Genomic DNA, 15,555 nt, shown 5'->3' with positions numbered 1-15,555 from the left:
GTTTTTACAGATACAACAAACACTGACAAATAATGGACATCTATAGGCTATAGTGACCTTAACCACTTTCATCGTATTTCTTGATCTCCTGAACGTTGTTTTAGCACCCTTAAAAGAGTGAAAAATTTCTTGCGAAATTCAATGAAACAGGAACGGTTAAATTCGTTAATGATTCTGTCAATTCACAAAGCTGAATAGATGCCAATTGCCATTCCAGATTTCAATAAACAAATTATAAAAAGATTTGCAGAGATGAAACATCGCTGTGCAGATTTTCATTACAAGTACTAAAAGTAAGTAATTTCTGTCATAGGTTTTTTTTTCTCTTTTGATTTACATATATCACATATTGATTGCATTATCTACCAAATCCAATCCTTTAAATGGTTGACAAAGAATAATTACAAAGACCTTTTCACACGGGACTTGTATCTCAGTGTTGTGGCTTGTTGTTTTCATGAATTATTTGTTTTTGTGAGTTTTGTACACTCGTAGAAACCATCGACCCTCCCCCAACCCTCCCAAAAAAAAGAGAGTTTTCAACATGTGCTCTCTCCTCTTAATCGTGTTCACTGTTTAAGAATTTTTTTCTTCTTCTAATCATGGCACCACCATATGCCGTCAATACGCCACGCCGCTGATATTAAGTGGTCATTGTGTGTACGAAATTATGAATAAACTAGGTAAAATTAGCGTTGCCGCTTACAACATCGTAATAGTCTCAAATCGGCGACTCATTTACGTTGAAGTACGTTGGGTCGTCTCCCAAGACAAAAAAGAAGGAATGAATTAAAATCGCCAGCCAAGGCAAATTTATTTAATTATATTAATTAATCACTTAACTGATTGAATAATTAATTCATTTATTTATGTTCCTATCTATTTTGCTTTATCTGGCATTGTCCATCAACTATGTTTTTACTCTACAAAATCTCCTCTGAGCTTATACAAATGGAATATCCAACGTGTACTTATTTGCATATAGATCTATGTATACGTCGTGTATATCCCATGATTGGTGATGCTATCTCTAAAACATTGATATAAAATATTGTAACAAAGGCAATGCAAACTAACAAAAACAAGAAAAAAAAAACAGGAAGAAAAATAAAGAAATCTGAATTTAAAGAAAGAAAGATAGAAAGAACGAATCATCGGTCTGAGCCCGACCTGTCACAAAGAGTAAAGAAAATATCTCCATATTTTCAAAAATAAAATGAAGGAGGGGTGGGGGTGATTTCAAAACAACATTCTGTATAATATCCCTCCCTCTCTATGAACTGTCAAGTTAAAATGCTTTAGAACTGATATTTTAACAAATTTTACGAAAATAGCCAATATTCAGACTTTAAAGAGTAACAGGAATCCCCCACCCCCACCAAAAACAAAAAACAAAACACATCTCCCTTTATTCAGCCCAACAAATTTAATTTTAGGATTTTTTCTCGAAAAAAAAAGAACCGAGATAATCCAGAAATCAGTCACAGGGCAGTGCAACAAAGTAAGCAAGAAGAGCTATGCTCTCAATAAAACTACGAGATGCCAATATATGGGTTCCAACCCGGCCCTCGGTTGGAGATGCAATTATTTTCTCTGTCCATCATCTCCGTAAGTAAATAATCGTGCTAACACTTTCGATTTGCAGCGTCGATACCAATCCAAGAAAATTTCGATATTCTACTACTTCCTGTTAACTTCGATCCTTTCTACTGAGTCCATTGATAGGACGACAATATTTTGTATTGTGGTTGTCCATCTCGACTCTATCCAAAATGGTTTGTTAACATCATCAAATTATATATTGATATTCCATTATTTAAATTCTATTGTGTTGATTTAAATCATAAATTTCGTCCTCCAAGGGCCAGTGGGCCATATTTTATATCAATTTTAGTTGGTGTATCTCTGCCAACCATTCATTTCACTATGTTATGAAATCAAAGGAGAGACCAACTGAGCATTTTGACCGCTCAATACATACATAAATGATCTATATTCATTTTTAACTAGTCCTGCTATTGTTGCCATTAAAAAAAATCAATCATTGATCTTAAATCCCAAGGCTGTTATTTTTGTTTACACATTTTTTTTCGTATTGTCTATAATTATTATAAATTATAATTATAATTGTCAAAATCAATGTCAACCAAGCAAGATCAAGTCTGTCCAGGCCAAACTATAAAGAATATGACCCTTGTAAAAGTAAATGAGAGTAAGACCCTTAGTCTTAGCCTTAGCCCCTGTCCCAATTATGTACCAAACACCGCTACACTCGAAGGTCAGCTTGTATCGTATTTCAACAAACTCAAACTGAAAGTGAAAGGAGTAAAACTTGGACTTGACATTGACCATTGTCATTGACACATTCCATCATTGTAATTTTTGTCTTGGCCTTGGGAGAAAAAGTGCAACTTGAGTTGTAGTCCTGCTGTGTTGTCAGGCACCATGTAACTGATTATGTTAACATTTATTTTTTTGACCCAGTTAGGTTGATAGATTTTGGATTTGATAGCTTCTACTCATTTCTTACCTAGAACAAGAGTAAGAGTTATAGTTAATGAATATTTATTAGTAAATTAAACGTTCTGATCTCAACAAGTAACGAGTCAACTAGTAGCTACTCTTCTGTTGACTACTGCTGACTTTTTATTGATTGTGAATCAACCACTGGGTGACTACAAAAGCTAGATTTTGCAAATTTGGAAGAAATTGAAATTCCCTTTACTTTACAGGCCCACATGTTGCTCACCTTGAATTACAGTAGAACTCGGAAATAGCGAGTTCGACGGGTCCACTCCTGATTACTTGCTATTCCCGAGTTGCCAGGAAAGGTTTTGCTGGTTATTCCCCTCTGTGTAATTCGAGTAAAAGCCGTCGTCCCTTTTTCAATTTCTTCATAGAAGTGGCAGAATGCTTGGTTTTTTGTTATTTTCAAGTAAAATCATGACTAGAAAAAAAAACAAAACCATAGAAGTGTGCGTGTGCGCGCGAGTGTTTGTATGCACTCGGCATGTTTGATGAGGTAAGCAAGCGCATCACTCAATCACTGACCCATTGAAATAATGGTTCCACACTCCCCTCTCTCGCTGATCGTGTCGTTCATTAACGATGCTACGAAGTGAGGCATGTTAACATGTGCTTACCTCGCGCGTCGCGTGGCACCACATTAGGTGAATAATTGACCCCCACCCCCAATACACACACACACAAACCCAACCCCCACCCAAATTTGTTTCGCCTATTATGTACTACAGACTAGGCTACTATGTAATATTACTCGTAATGAAAAATAAGAAAAGAAAGAGGCTAGGCTAAAAATATTTAAATTGCCATTGTCTCTTGTTTTGCTTTACTTCGTTCGCAGTCCTAGGCTGGGGCAGGAAATGCTCGTTATTTCCGAGTTGACCTCTTTTTCATACTCGCTACTTTCATGCTAATTTTATTGACTCAAATAAGGGGAAAAAAACGGGGATTTAGATTTTACTCGCTATTTCCGAGTTCTCGCTATTTCTGAGTACGTTACTTTCATGTTCTACTGTAGTTATCCAAAGAAAGAAGCAAATTGACCTCCAACGACTTTTCATTTTGGAAGTGTCAATTGCCAAGGAGTGAGTCCTTGGTAGTTGACGATTCATCAACTGCCAAGGAGTCAAATTGGTACACCAGATGCATGCGCTGATTTCAGTTGAGCCTTGATTTTCGTGCATACGAATATTGAATCCCTTAACTTCCAATCATTCATTCCTTGTCAATCCCTGCCAAGTCCTAGATCTGAAAAAAAAAAACGTAGGATTTCCTTTGTTTTAAAGGAAATTATACTGCACACATAAAATTTGTGCAACAAAATCAATCCTTGATATTTAATTGTAAATAGCTATTTGATGATTTACCAACTGGCAAGGTCCATGAGAACACAGGCCTGTAAATCTTCTATTGTCGGGTTCTAATATTTAAAAAAATAAATTTATAGTCAATAATAATACAATTCGTAACGTAAAAGAAGTTTTATTTTGTTCCTTGAAAACAGATTTTATTCCATTTCGAACGCCAACTTTAAAAAAAATGTTTTTATTTGCCGCACCAAAGACAAAACAAAACGAGACCGTCTATCGGTTAGCGATATTATTATGCCATCTATACGCTCCGCTAAACGTGTGTGTATTCACCTGTCATCTGCAATTTTTGCGGGCGCAAATATCAGGGCGATCCGCAAATTTCCCAAAATTGACAAATTTTGGGGAAAACAAGAAGCGAAAACAAAATAACGAACAACTATTTTGTAAATTAATAAATGTAGCATCCTTAAATGTAATAAGTTGTCTTTTATATATATTTTTTCTGTATCGCGTGTTAATTTTTAATGAAACGCTTAGTTCTCCTCGGCAAAGTTTGGCCTTATTGGCAAATTTTGGGCAAATTTTAGGTCCCAATTTGGCAAAAAATGCAGATAACAGATTCACTGCCTGCCTACTGTGCCACAGGCAGCGAGAGAGGGTCGCTGCCAGTTCGTGCGAGTCGTCTAAACCACGCCTATTCAGTAAAATAACTAGCAAGCATTGCGTGTGTGACGGACCAGGCTGTTTCTATTTTGCTACCGACACATGTATTTCTCCGTCTCTCTTTTCTTCTTGCCATGGTCTCTGTTTCCGTCTCATTGTTAACTGGAAAGAAAAAAATTATTATTCTTCGAAATATATATTCTTTGAAAGCTGTTAGCGACAGCTTTCTTTCCTCAATTTCTCTCTTTTTCCTCCACACACGACCGCGCCACCACCACTTTTTAAAAAAATTAGTCCAAATAAACGATAATCAGCTTTAAAATGTTACAAAAGAAAAAAGTAACAAGGAGCGAATATACACAGCTTCTCTTGTCAAGCACTAGACATCCTTCAAAAAGGTGGGAATTGTTCTCTTCCTTTCATTTTACAGCTAACTCAGACCTGGGCCCAGAAATGTGTATATCCTCTCAAATAATTGGGATTTTTTTTTGGTACTATAATATAATGACCTCTATAAATGAGTTGGGGAAAGTGACAGGATTGACTAGTCACTTGACATGTCATATCTGCGTTGTGTTTATTAATTAATCCATGTTTTTGTCCTGTTGGTCTATTTCCGCGTGTTCAAAAAGTTCCGGCAATTTTTTCACCAACCATTTACAGGCCTGATTTCAGCAGATGGAGCTTTAATTCTGCTGGGCAAATATGGGCGACTCTGTGAGAAATTATGTATTGAGTTATTTAAAATCCTGAGAAAGTTGGGAGGGATTTGAAGTAGATCACTACAAGCAAGCAAGAGTATTTGAATTTTGGTTACACAATTAAGATTCTTAATATTTAGTATGGCTAGATATTGTATTATTAGTGCCCACCACTAGCTTGAATTAAAAGTTAATAAACTTAATTAATTTATGACTTTATTAGTCTGTTAAGGTTTCCCGATGACTTCACCTCTTCTCAGTTTGCCTCAATTCTGATTTTCTATTTTTTCCCTCCCATAGGTGAACTTTACTGTTGACCAGATCCGTGCCATCATGGACAATAAACGGAACATAAGAAATATGTCCGTTATTGCCCATGTCGATCATGGCAAATCAACACTGACCGATTCACTCGTCAGCAAGGCTGGTATCATTGCAGGTGCCAAAGCAGGTGAAACTCGTTTCACAGACACCAGGAAAGATGAGCAGGAAAGATGTATCACCATCAAATCAACGTAAGTATTTGTATAAAGTTTATCTCCTTGTGGACTATTTAGACCTGTAAATTCTCAGTCAATTAACTGTAATCAGTCAATTCGTCAAATTCAAATATTTTTAAAAAGGGAAGAAAGAAATGAATAAAGAAAGAATTCATGAATCGTAGTCGATTGACTGTAAAGTTAACTAGGAATGTTCCTCAGCCCCACGCATAGCTCATGGGCTGTTTATATTAATGATGGATATATATTGCCAAGGCTAAGCGACGCTTTTTAGAATTGCCGTGTCTGAACACACCCCAGTTTATTTTCACACAGCCTTCGTGAAAAATTCGAAACACCGTAAGTTCGTTGTGTAGACACCTTCAAATCGAAAGTTAAATGATTGCTACAAGCACATCTCGATTACCTCATGTTGTAAACAAACTGGTTGACCGTTTCTAAGTTTCTTCACTGATTGGGTACCTAATTACAAGGAACAATGGTAAGTAGCCTAATTAATTCCCTCGAAATTTAGTTTTCTGCCATTGCTTTGCTCAAGTGAGCTTGCTGTTTACCTTTCATTTTGATTCTTTGGATTTTACCGCTACGACGAATTACGAAGAGTTTCAGTTTCAGTCAATTTTTATAGAGCTCATTTACAGGTCTAAGACTATTCCTGTTTTTGATAATTTGATATATCATACATCAATTGGTTTGCATTATCCCATTGCTGCCCGGGCATAATCTGAAAAAAATGTCCGTCACAGACCATGCGAGGGGAGATAACTCTTCCAAATGTCATAGTACACTTCATTAAAAAATTGATTGCAAGTATGTGAGGCATGCTAGAAACAAAATAAAAGCTGTTTTGGAAAGAAGAATGAATGGCCTTAAAAATTTGATGTATTGTTTTGGACTATTGATTCATATTTTGATTTGAAAAAAAAATGTTAAAGTTGAATAATATGTAATAATATTAAACCCTGATTAAAACACATGAAATCCATTGTCAATCAAAATACGCATCCAACTCAACCTCAGTGTCTGAAGAACACTTTCATCATCACTATCCATTAAAAAACGTTGATCACGCCCGAGAATTGAGGAATTCAAACGCGATTCCAGCAAAAAAGAAAAAAGGACGTTACCACAACCGATTTGGTTGACAAACTTTAAAAAATCACAGCAAACGAATTGAGATAAAAACGATCGGGAAATTTCTAGTTTCACTTTCACTCTATCTACTTTCGTTTTCTAAATAAAAAAAAAATTTTAGTTTACGGGTTCAAAGATGCTGGGTACCTGGCGGGTGATTTGGACTGATTGAGATTTTTTTTAGCGGGCGATTTGGGCGGCAATGGGTTAAAATAGACAAATTCATTCTTTATTAGATGGTCATTTAATGGACTTAAGGGCAATGCAAGAAGCACTCAAGAGTATATCTGCCATGATGGTCGTCAAATTGAAAATAAAAACGCAATGCATTTTTATACATTCCAAAGACGATTGAATTGGAGTGGGGGCATGATAAAAGATATGGTTTTGACCTGCAGGTGTTTGCTAGATTCGTTGAGTTGACCCAATAAATTAGCAGTGAATGATAGTGTGTCAAAGAAGGTAGACAACCCTAATTTTTTAAAAACAATGGACAACAGTATTATTATGTTAGGGCAGACTGTAGATTTTATTTTCGCTCATTAATAGCTCCCATACCACACCGTGAATTGGCAGCAGAGGGGATAAGACGGGGGGGAGGGGGGGGGGGGGGGCAAGTATGGAACATTGCATGAGTGGTGATGAAAGCAGTATGTGTATGATAATTTTAAACTATTACAAAACTTGGGGTTTATGTGGAAAATATAGGGCAGCGCAAAGCAACTATGTTTGATAGTGCCAGTAATAGGCAGTTTAGTGAGCAGTGGCCGTCAAATTGTGACCCAACTCACCCATAGGAAAGTTGTGACTAAAAATTGCCGTTCACGTTTTTGGGGGTTCAATTAAAGATGCATAACTTCGTTATACAGAGGAGTATCGCAGATATTTTGGTATCATTTTCGTCTTTCAATTTCCTTTTAAATGGTACCAATTAAGGAAAAATCCATTTAAAATTCCAGAAGTTATATGAAGTTAAAATTTGGCAATTTTCAAATGCATTTATTTTTTTATTTACCGCGTGTGTTTTTAAAATAAAAACGCTTGTTTTTAGAATAATATCTAAACTTTATTCATGTCAAGTTTCAGGGCTCTATATCTATTTGCAGACAGTTTTTAACTCTGCGCCGAAATGCCATGTTTACATTATCTTCTCATCATGGCTGCCCGACGATATCGATATTTTTAATTTAGTTCTGTATTATTTTAAATTTAGTCCATAATATTTTCAGTACTATTATTTACTTTATTTTGATTACATACTTTCCAACTTTTTTTATGGGCATTTTGTGGTTTTTGTTTTAAATGTTCGTATATTTCTTCTCTTTGTGAAATTCGAAATTAATAGTATCGATATTTTACAAATACCAATTACTTTGATTTTATTTTGTCATCAAGTTTCTTTCTCATATGTTTATTATCATCTGTATCCATATTCTAAAGGCCTTAGCCTTAATTGTTATGGTAAGAAGTTCTACAAGTTATAAATTTTGACACCCCTACACATGTATTAAATCAAAGAGGGGAATTATTTGCAATTGTTTCAGTGAAATATTGGAGATAAATCCAAAAGTGATACAGCAAAATGTATCTTGCGTCTTTTAATTATGTAACATTTACATCATATTATGTAATGTGTTAATTTGAAATATTTATCTTCCTCTTTATTAATGTAAATGCATTGTCCTCTATAAGACGAACATTTTGGTATACAATATGTGATAACTCCATATTGACTGTTTTAACCATTTTTTATTAACATCACGCGATTTCGGTCACAACTTTGCAATGGTAATTTTGGGGTAAAAATCAGTCTAAAATTTCAGACTTTGAACTGCCGTAACTACATTTCTAATCAAGATAGAAACAAACTTCAGACTGTTTTGTAGTATGTGTTGTCAGCTTTTTCATATGACTTTGGTTTCTAGTGTGTGAGTTACATTTCTTCATTTTTAGAATTTCTATTAAACTCCCTACCGGTGATGTCTTTCAATTCTCTCATATTAGTATGCACCCTATGTAGTGCCTTGAGTAAAACTAATTTTAATTGCATTCATGTATTGCTGTATGATCTCAGTTGAGTGAGAAGTGGCTTTTAGGTTATGCTACCATTTTATTTTCCTCAGTGCCATTTCTCTTTACTATGAACTTGCCAAGGAGGACATGAAGTACATCAAGCAGGAATACGACCCTGATAACAATAGTTTTCTCATCAATTTAATTGATTCACCGGGTCACGTTGACTTTTCATCTGAAGTAACTGCTGCCCTGCGTGTGACTGATGGAGCACTTGTTGTGGTGGATTGTGTATCAGGTTTGTTTTTTATCATACCGTGTTATACATAATTATATACTGTATATTCTTACACCTTGTCTTGTCTTTACATCGGTTATCATAGCTGCCAACCGTTCCGTAAAAAACGGATTTGTTCCGTATTTGTCTTTCTGAGTCCGTAAGTCCGTATTTTTAGTTCAAAATCCGGATTTTATAATTTTTGGCTGATTGGTGCTAAACACGGCACCTGAGCTTAATGAATTATTACTATTATTACTACTACCATACTATTATTATTATTATTATTATTATTATTGGTGTCCAGCGAGAGAAGTGGGCAGGGTTTAAATCAACACAGCATATGCTTCATTCCCATGTAGTTCTTTAATTTGAATTATACCTCTCTATCATAAATGATTTTCATCAATTAAAAAAATTTTAGTTGATTATATTACGCATTTTTTTCACTAAAACCTTTCATAATGTTAGGTACTTTGGTAAACGTCCATTTGGCCCTCCAGCAGGGAGCCGATAAATGGCCTAGTGGCTGTGACCCGATTTTTTTTTACTTTTGAGTGATGGGTCTCAGAAAAAGTTCCATAAATTTTTTGTTTATGGATGGATTTTAATGATTGATGTCTTATTTTCTTCAGGAGAAATTACTCTATCGTTTGGTGTAGTTTATTTTAAAATCAATGACAATTTAGTATAACTTTTGATTATGGATAAAATAGGGTATGATTTAGCTTTGGATAATAATTAAAAGATCAGTACTTGGTAAATCAAAATTTCATGCTGGCACGTTTATTTAACATCTTAACTTTTTTATAAAATTAAATTCAGGGCAAAGTTGTATACCGCATCCATGAAATTCGTTCCAGTATTATCCTTACTCAAATCTTAGCGGCCATTTTAGACCAGTTTTGAAATCCAAATGGTGGTTACTACCGGAAATGCAACAATTTTCAGGTCACAAAGTCCGTCAGTAAATAACAAAGGCAAATAGACCGTTTTTCAGCCTTTAAACTAACATAACTTTTTTTTCTGTTTATCTGATTTTCACAATTTTGGTATCATTAGAATCGTGTTGAAAAGCACTTAAAAATGATATAGGTTTCATTGAGCTCAATCCAATTTGATTTTTTTACCAAAGTACCTAATAATGTATTGGATATTTGCATAAAATATGCGTGTTAGCTTAGGATATACTTTAGTATTCTCAAATAGAATTGCTACGTTCACTATTTGATACAAATATTGTGTTAATTAATAATAAAATTAAATCAACATCGTTGATTGGAAGGTATTCAATCAGAAACCTACTACTTATATAGATTAAACATTACAATGATTATTGCCATTTATATAAATTCAATCCCTTTAAAAAGAATGTTGATCTGATTATATATATATTTGTTTTTTCAAGTAAGCTTTTATAATGGTTTAGGTTCAAGAGAAATAAGTTTACTTCATTTTTAGGTGTGTTTATATTGTCAAAGTAAAGAGGTTGGAATTCTCCAATATTTAGAGGTCCAATTTACTACAATTACTGTGATTTGATGAAGGGGGGGGGGGGGGGGGCACACGTCCTCCCCTCATCCCGGACCGAATGGGCGTTCCTTATTTTATTTTTCAAAAGCTGGCTGCTATGGGTTTTATTTGGTCTGTTATTGTACTGTCTGGTATGGAAGAGGCTCTATTAATCTTTGAAGTGACCATGCAGCTGGTTGTCGCCATTATGGACATAACTGTTGTCTTGTAAACATCCATTCAGCATTTCAGCAGTGAGCTGGTAAATTGCCCTAGTGACTGTGGCCCGATTTTTAGGACTTGGTCTCAGAAATAAATCCATAGATTTTTTTGGTTTATAAATGGATTTTAATGATTTATGTCTCGTGTACCTTTTTTTTTTTGTGTGTGTGTGTGTGCTTAGACTTATGACACGGGAGTTCATATTCGGAGTTAATAATATTTCATTCCAACATATTGGATTTATAGGATGATTTAGCTTCTGAAAAATCTTTCTCATTTTGGCTCTCCACAGTACATATTTTCATAGGCTAGTGTTGACAACACTGCCATTGCATGTTTTTCGTTTGTGGGATTTCAGTCAAATGATTATAATTGAACTTGTAGATTTGCCATAAAAGGCATAAACTTTACTTTGGGCAATTGGCATCAGAGGTACAATTTCAAATCAATTGGATACGTAGACATTCCATTATTTTACCAGCCATTTTTTAGCCATTGGAATCTTTTGAATTTTGCATCATATTCCCTTTAAGAATAAAATTAAAAAAATTTTCTTAAGCTTTTGTGTATAAAACTTTCATTGAATCCCAATTGCGAAATCTCTGATCCTAAAATATTTTTGCTTGTATTAAATTCGTGTTTCGATTAACTTTTGTACCCCGTTACATTTGGTCTAGGTGTCTGTGTGCAAACTGAAACTGTACTGCGTCAAGCTATCACCGAGCGAATTCGTCCAGTCCTTTTCATGAACAAGATGGACCTGGCTCTCCTGACTCTCCAACTGGAACCCGAGGACATGTACCTGACTTTCCAGAAAATCATCGAGAATGTGAATGTTATTATTGCAACATATGGAGAGGATGAAGGCCCAATGGGAGACATCCAGGTAATTAGCTGTTGTATTTAGCTTTTTAAAAAATGATTTGACAGTACATTGTGAAGCTACATTAAAGTTGTTTTGTAATTTATTTTAAATTGACTGTTTTGTAGCTTCCAACTTTTGCGCAACAGATTTTTTAATACCGTTTTACCTTGGCAGGTATATTGACAGATCTGGGTGAGTGTTCAATACAAATGAAAAATATATTAAAATTGTTTTGGAAAAGTTTCTATTTTACTTTATATTTACTTTGGTTTTGTCATTTAGGTGATCTCAAACTAAGTACTTTGATAGTGTGCTCTTGGAATCTACATCTGATCCCTATTTCAACAAATTCCCCTTTGTCTTACCTTTTCTTGGATGCTTTAATTGTAATTCTAGAACTTTTTACTATCCCATTTTCTTCCTTTTTACTGGCGCTGATATGACCTTAATGTGTTGCAAGCGCCGTAAAACCCTCAAAAACAAACAAGATCAATAACATAAAATATACCTGTAAATTCTCAGTCAATTAACTGAAATCGGTCAATTTGTCAAATTCAAATATTTTTTTCAAAAAAGGAAAGAAAGAAAGAAAGGATTCCTAATCGTAGTCGAATGACCGTAAAGTAATTAGGAGTGTTCCATAACGCTACGCATAGCTCATGAAGCAGTTTATATTAACTTTGGATTTATTGCCAAGGCGAAGCGGCGCTTTTTAGAATTGGCGTGACTGAACACATCCCAGTGTAATTTCACACAGCCTTCGTTAAATTATTTTTTCACTTTCCAACCTGTCGTGATCTCAACTGTAGCCAGTTTTAACTGAGACGTCGAGCGATAAATTTCACTGTTTCGTCTAAGCCAAAATTGACCACATTTACAAGCTGGGTTTTAAAAGTATAAAATAAATAAAATGCGAATGTCGGAAGTAACATCTCTAGTGGATGATAATGGGAGACACCTTTAAATCGAAAGTTAGTTTAGGATAGATTGCTACAAGCACATTTCGATTGCCTCACGTTGTAACCAAACTGGTTGACCGTTTCTTCACTGATTGGGTACATGATTATAAGGAACAATGGTTAGTAGCCTAATTAATTCCCGTGCAAATCAGGATGTTTTCTGGCATTGTTTTGCTCAAGCCCAAGCGAGCTTGCTGTTTTGTGGCGATTTACCTTCATTTCGATTCTTTGAATTTTTCCGCTACGCCTGCCGAAGTTTCTTCTTGATAATTCGCTTCTACTTAATAAATCAGTGTATTGGCCTGGAGTCATATATTTACTATTTTTTTCTGTCATTAACTGTTTGAAGATCAAGTTTGCTCATTGCTACATTATTCTAATGTTCTCACAATGGCTGAGCTGTTCGTGGATCGCAATTCAGACTTGTCGAGCATCGATAAAGATGTGAAGAATAAAAATTTAATTGGTCATGGCTAGAAGTTAAAGATGATAATGGTGATTATTTTTCTATGTCAGAAAAATTCCAGAGGCAGGAATATGACTTTGATGAAGTCATCTTTACCTATATGAATGACATGCTTATATTTAGCATTCCTTCTACATAAAATTATAGCTGTCATACTTCCAGTAAGAAATAACACCTACTATTTTAATGTATTGTATTTATCACTCTCCTCACCAATGAGGCCCTTATTTTTTTAAAAAATAATTGAATCTTCGGTTTGTCCATTTCAGTTTCAGTCAATTTTTATAGAGCTCATTTACAGGTCTAATTAAATAAAAGATAAAATATTCTTGCATGCTTTAAAAATCTTTTTTACTTCTTCTTAAGAGTTTCATAATTTAAGACAATGGGCTCCCATTATGCTGCAATGATTTTATATATATATATATATATATATATATATATATATATATATATTTGTAGCGTCTAAAGACGGAGCCAACTAAAAAGAAAATAAAAGTGTGCCTCGACGAGAGTATTTAAAAAACAAGCATTGTACTTATCTCGTCTAAGACAAAACAAACCAGCAGCATTCCATCTTGTCAATAATTATCACCTCCACACGGACGTGTACGTATTCACTGCCTACTGCCTGCCCATAGACTGTGTCTGCCCGCACGTAGCCAGCTAGTGTCGGTCGCTCGCGTTCGCGAGTCGTCGATCACACACAACGCGGTCAGTAATCAACTAACACACATAGCGTGTTGGGGACTGGGCCGTTTCTTTCTATTTTGCTACGGACATACACACGTCGTTCCGTTCTTCTTTTTTCAGGTCCATTCATTATCTCGTTCCGGGTGGAAGTGAACCGGAAAAATATGAATGCGAAATGAATATTTTTCCTGGAATGAAAAGGTGAATGAATGCTTATATCGGAAGTTTTCGCTCCTTTGGCCTACGGCCGAGCACGACCGTAGTTTTCAGTTATTTCTTAATTCAATTATTCTTCCTATTCAATATGCCTAAAGTGTTTTTAGATAGCAGTTGCGACTTACTTACCTTAGAATATGGTGTTAACGATAAATTTAAATGTTCTTGGCTTGAAGAGCAAGACACCAACGGCGATTTCTTCTCTTGCTATGTGAGGAAAATTGAGGCACTGGGAATGGCATTTTGTATTTATTGCCAACGTAGTCTTATTTATGGATCGAGAGGAAAGTCCTTTTTTGCAAGGCATGCCGAATCATGTGTTGTTAATCCACTTATTTTTGGTTTGGTTGGTCTATTTTCGCATCCTCGAAAAGTTCAATTTTTTTCACCAGCCATTTACAGGCCTGAATTAAGTAGATTGCATATTTTCCAAGACTTGACATGATCTCTATTGCAGGTTGATCCCAGAAATGGCACTGTTGGATTTGGATCAGGACTTCATGGCTGGGCTTTCACACTGAAGGACTTCGCTAAAATGTATTCTGGAAAATTTGGCATCGGAGAAGAGAAACTTATGAAGAGGTTGTGGGGCGATCAATTCTATGAGGCTAAAACCAAGAAATGGTTGAAAATGGCGTCGGATACTGCTGAGAGGGGTTTCACCAAGTACATCCTGAAAGCTATTTATGGTGTAAGTTCAATCTCTACCTATCTTAAATTTATTTAGTAAAGACTTTGTGCGTCCTGTTCCTTTGACAGGTGTCAATTTTTTTTTATTAAATCTGAAACACACAGATGAGTAGTTTGCTGTTGAATTTGGTTTCTGATTATCTCCCTTGTGTTTATTTTGCTTTTTCATATTTGCATCTTCTATTCTTAGGGCCCCATTCATCTCTCGCTGTATTTTTATTTTTTTCTGCCTTTCTTACCTTGATATATTTTTTTTGTGTAGGGAGTTTTAAGCCCAGTTTCTGATTTTTAAAATGTTTTGGGTTTTTAAATGTTCTGATTCTACTTTCGGATTCTACTTTCGGAATTTATTGGATTGGGCAGTTCATCTTGGATGGGAGTCTACCTCCTATTGTGTGCATGGTTAACATTTCTTCATTGTTATTATTTTTATGTTGGCTCCAATCTTTGAGGTCAATGAGCTAGGTAATATTATATGTTGGCTCCAATCGGTAGTGTTTCTTGGTTGCAGTCGGTCGGCATTCAATGCTTTGTTCTGAGACTGCCAAGGCCCCCTTTTTAGTCCTTAAACAATCTGCACATTTTACACATTTTATATTGTTTAGAGTAATTTTGGTTCTGTAAGTTGATTCTGGTTTTTGGTCTTAAATTCTTCTTTTTATGCATTCTGATTCCTATTTGGGACTATTGGAGGTAGGAGCCTCTGCAAGAATAGCATGTTGAACTTCATAAGACTTGTGTCGTATCTAAGTATTCTGAGAGTTTGTCAGTTTCAAGTCTTTACTATGTATTATTAAAGGATACTTTG

The 15,555-nt window shown here is 35.2% G+C and overlaps 1 protein-coding gene across 1 annotated transcript in view; it reads left to right on the top strand.

Annotated features, from left to right (window-relative positions):
* The first annotated feature begins 1,599 nt into the window (after positions 1-1,599).
* The window catches only part of LOC144964269 (elongation factor 2-like), a 38,280-nt gene continuing 24,324 nt past the window's right edge, over positions 1,600-15,555 (top strand). Inside the window, exons 1-5 of the mRNA XM_078898352.1 lie at positions 1,600-1,775; positions 5,501-5,715; positions 8,958-9,145; positions 11,536-11,744; positions 14,515-14,748. Coding sequence (XP_078754478.1) covers positions 1,773-1,775; positions 5,501-5,715; positions 8,958-9,145; positions 11,536-11,744; positions 14,515-14,748 — 849 coding nt within the window. The 5' untranslated portion in view covers positions 1,600-1,772. The remainder of the gene's footprint in view (positions 1,776-5,500; positions 5,716-8,957; positions 9,146-11,535; positions 11,745-14,514; positions 14,749-15,555) is intronic.

Source organism: Berghia stephanieae, chromosome 2, assembly GCF_034508935.2.
Source record: "Berghia stephanieae isolate SIO BIC M18660-M18661 chromosome 2, UCSD_Bste_1.3, whole genome shotgun sequence".
Classification (NCBI taxonomy): Eukaryota; Metazoa; Mollusca; class Gastropoda; order Nudibranchia; family Aeolidiidae; genus Berghia; species Berghia stephanieae.
The sequence above is the reverse complement of the archived record's forward strand: the minus strand, read 5'-3'. Positions and strand labels throughout refer to the sequence as shown.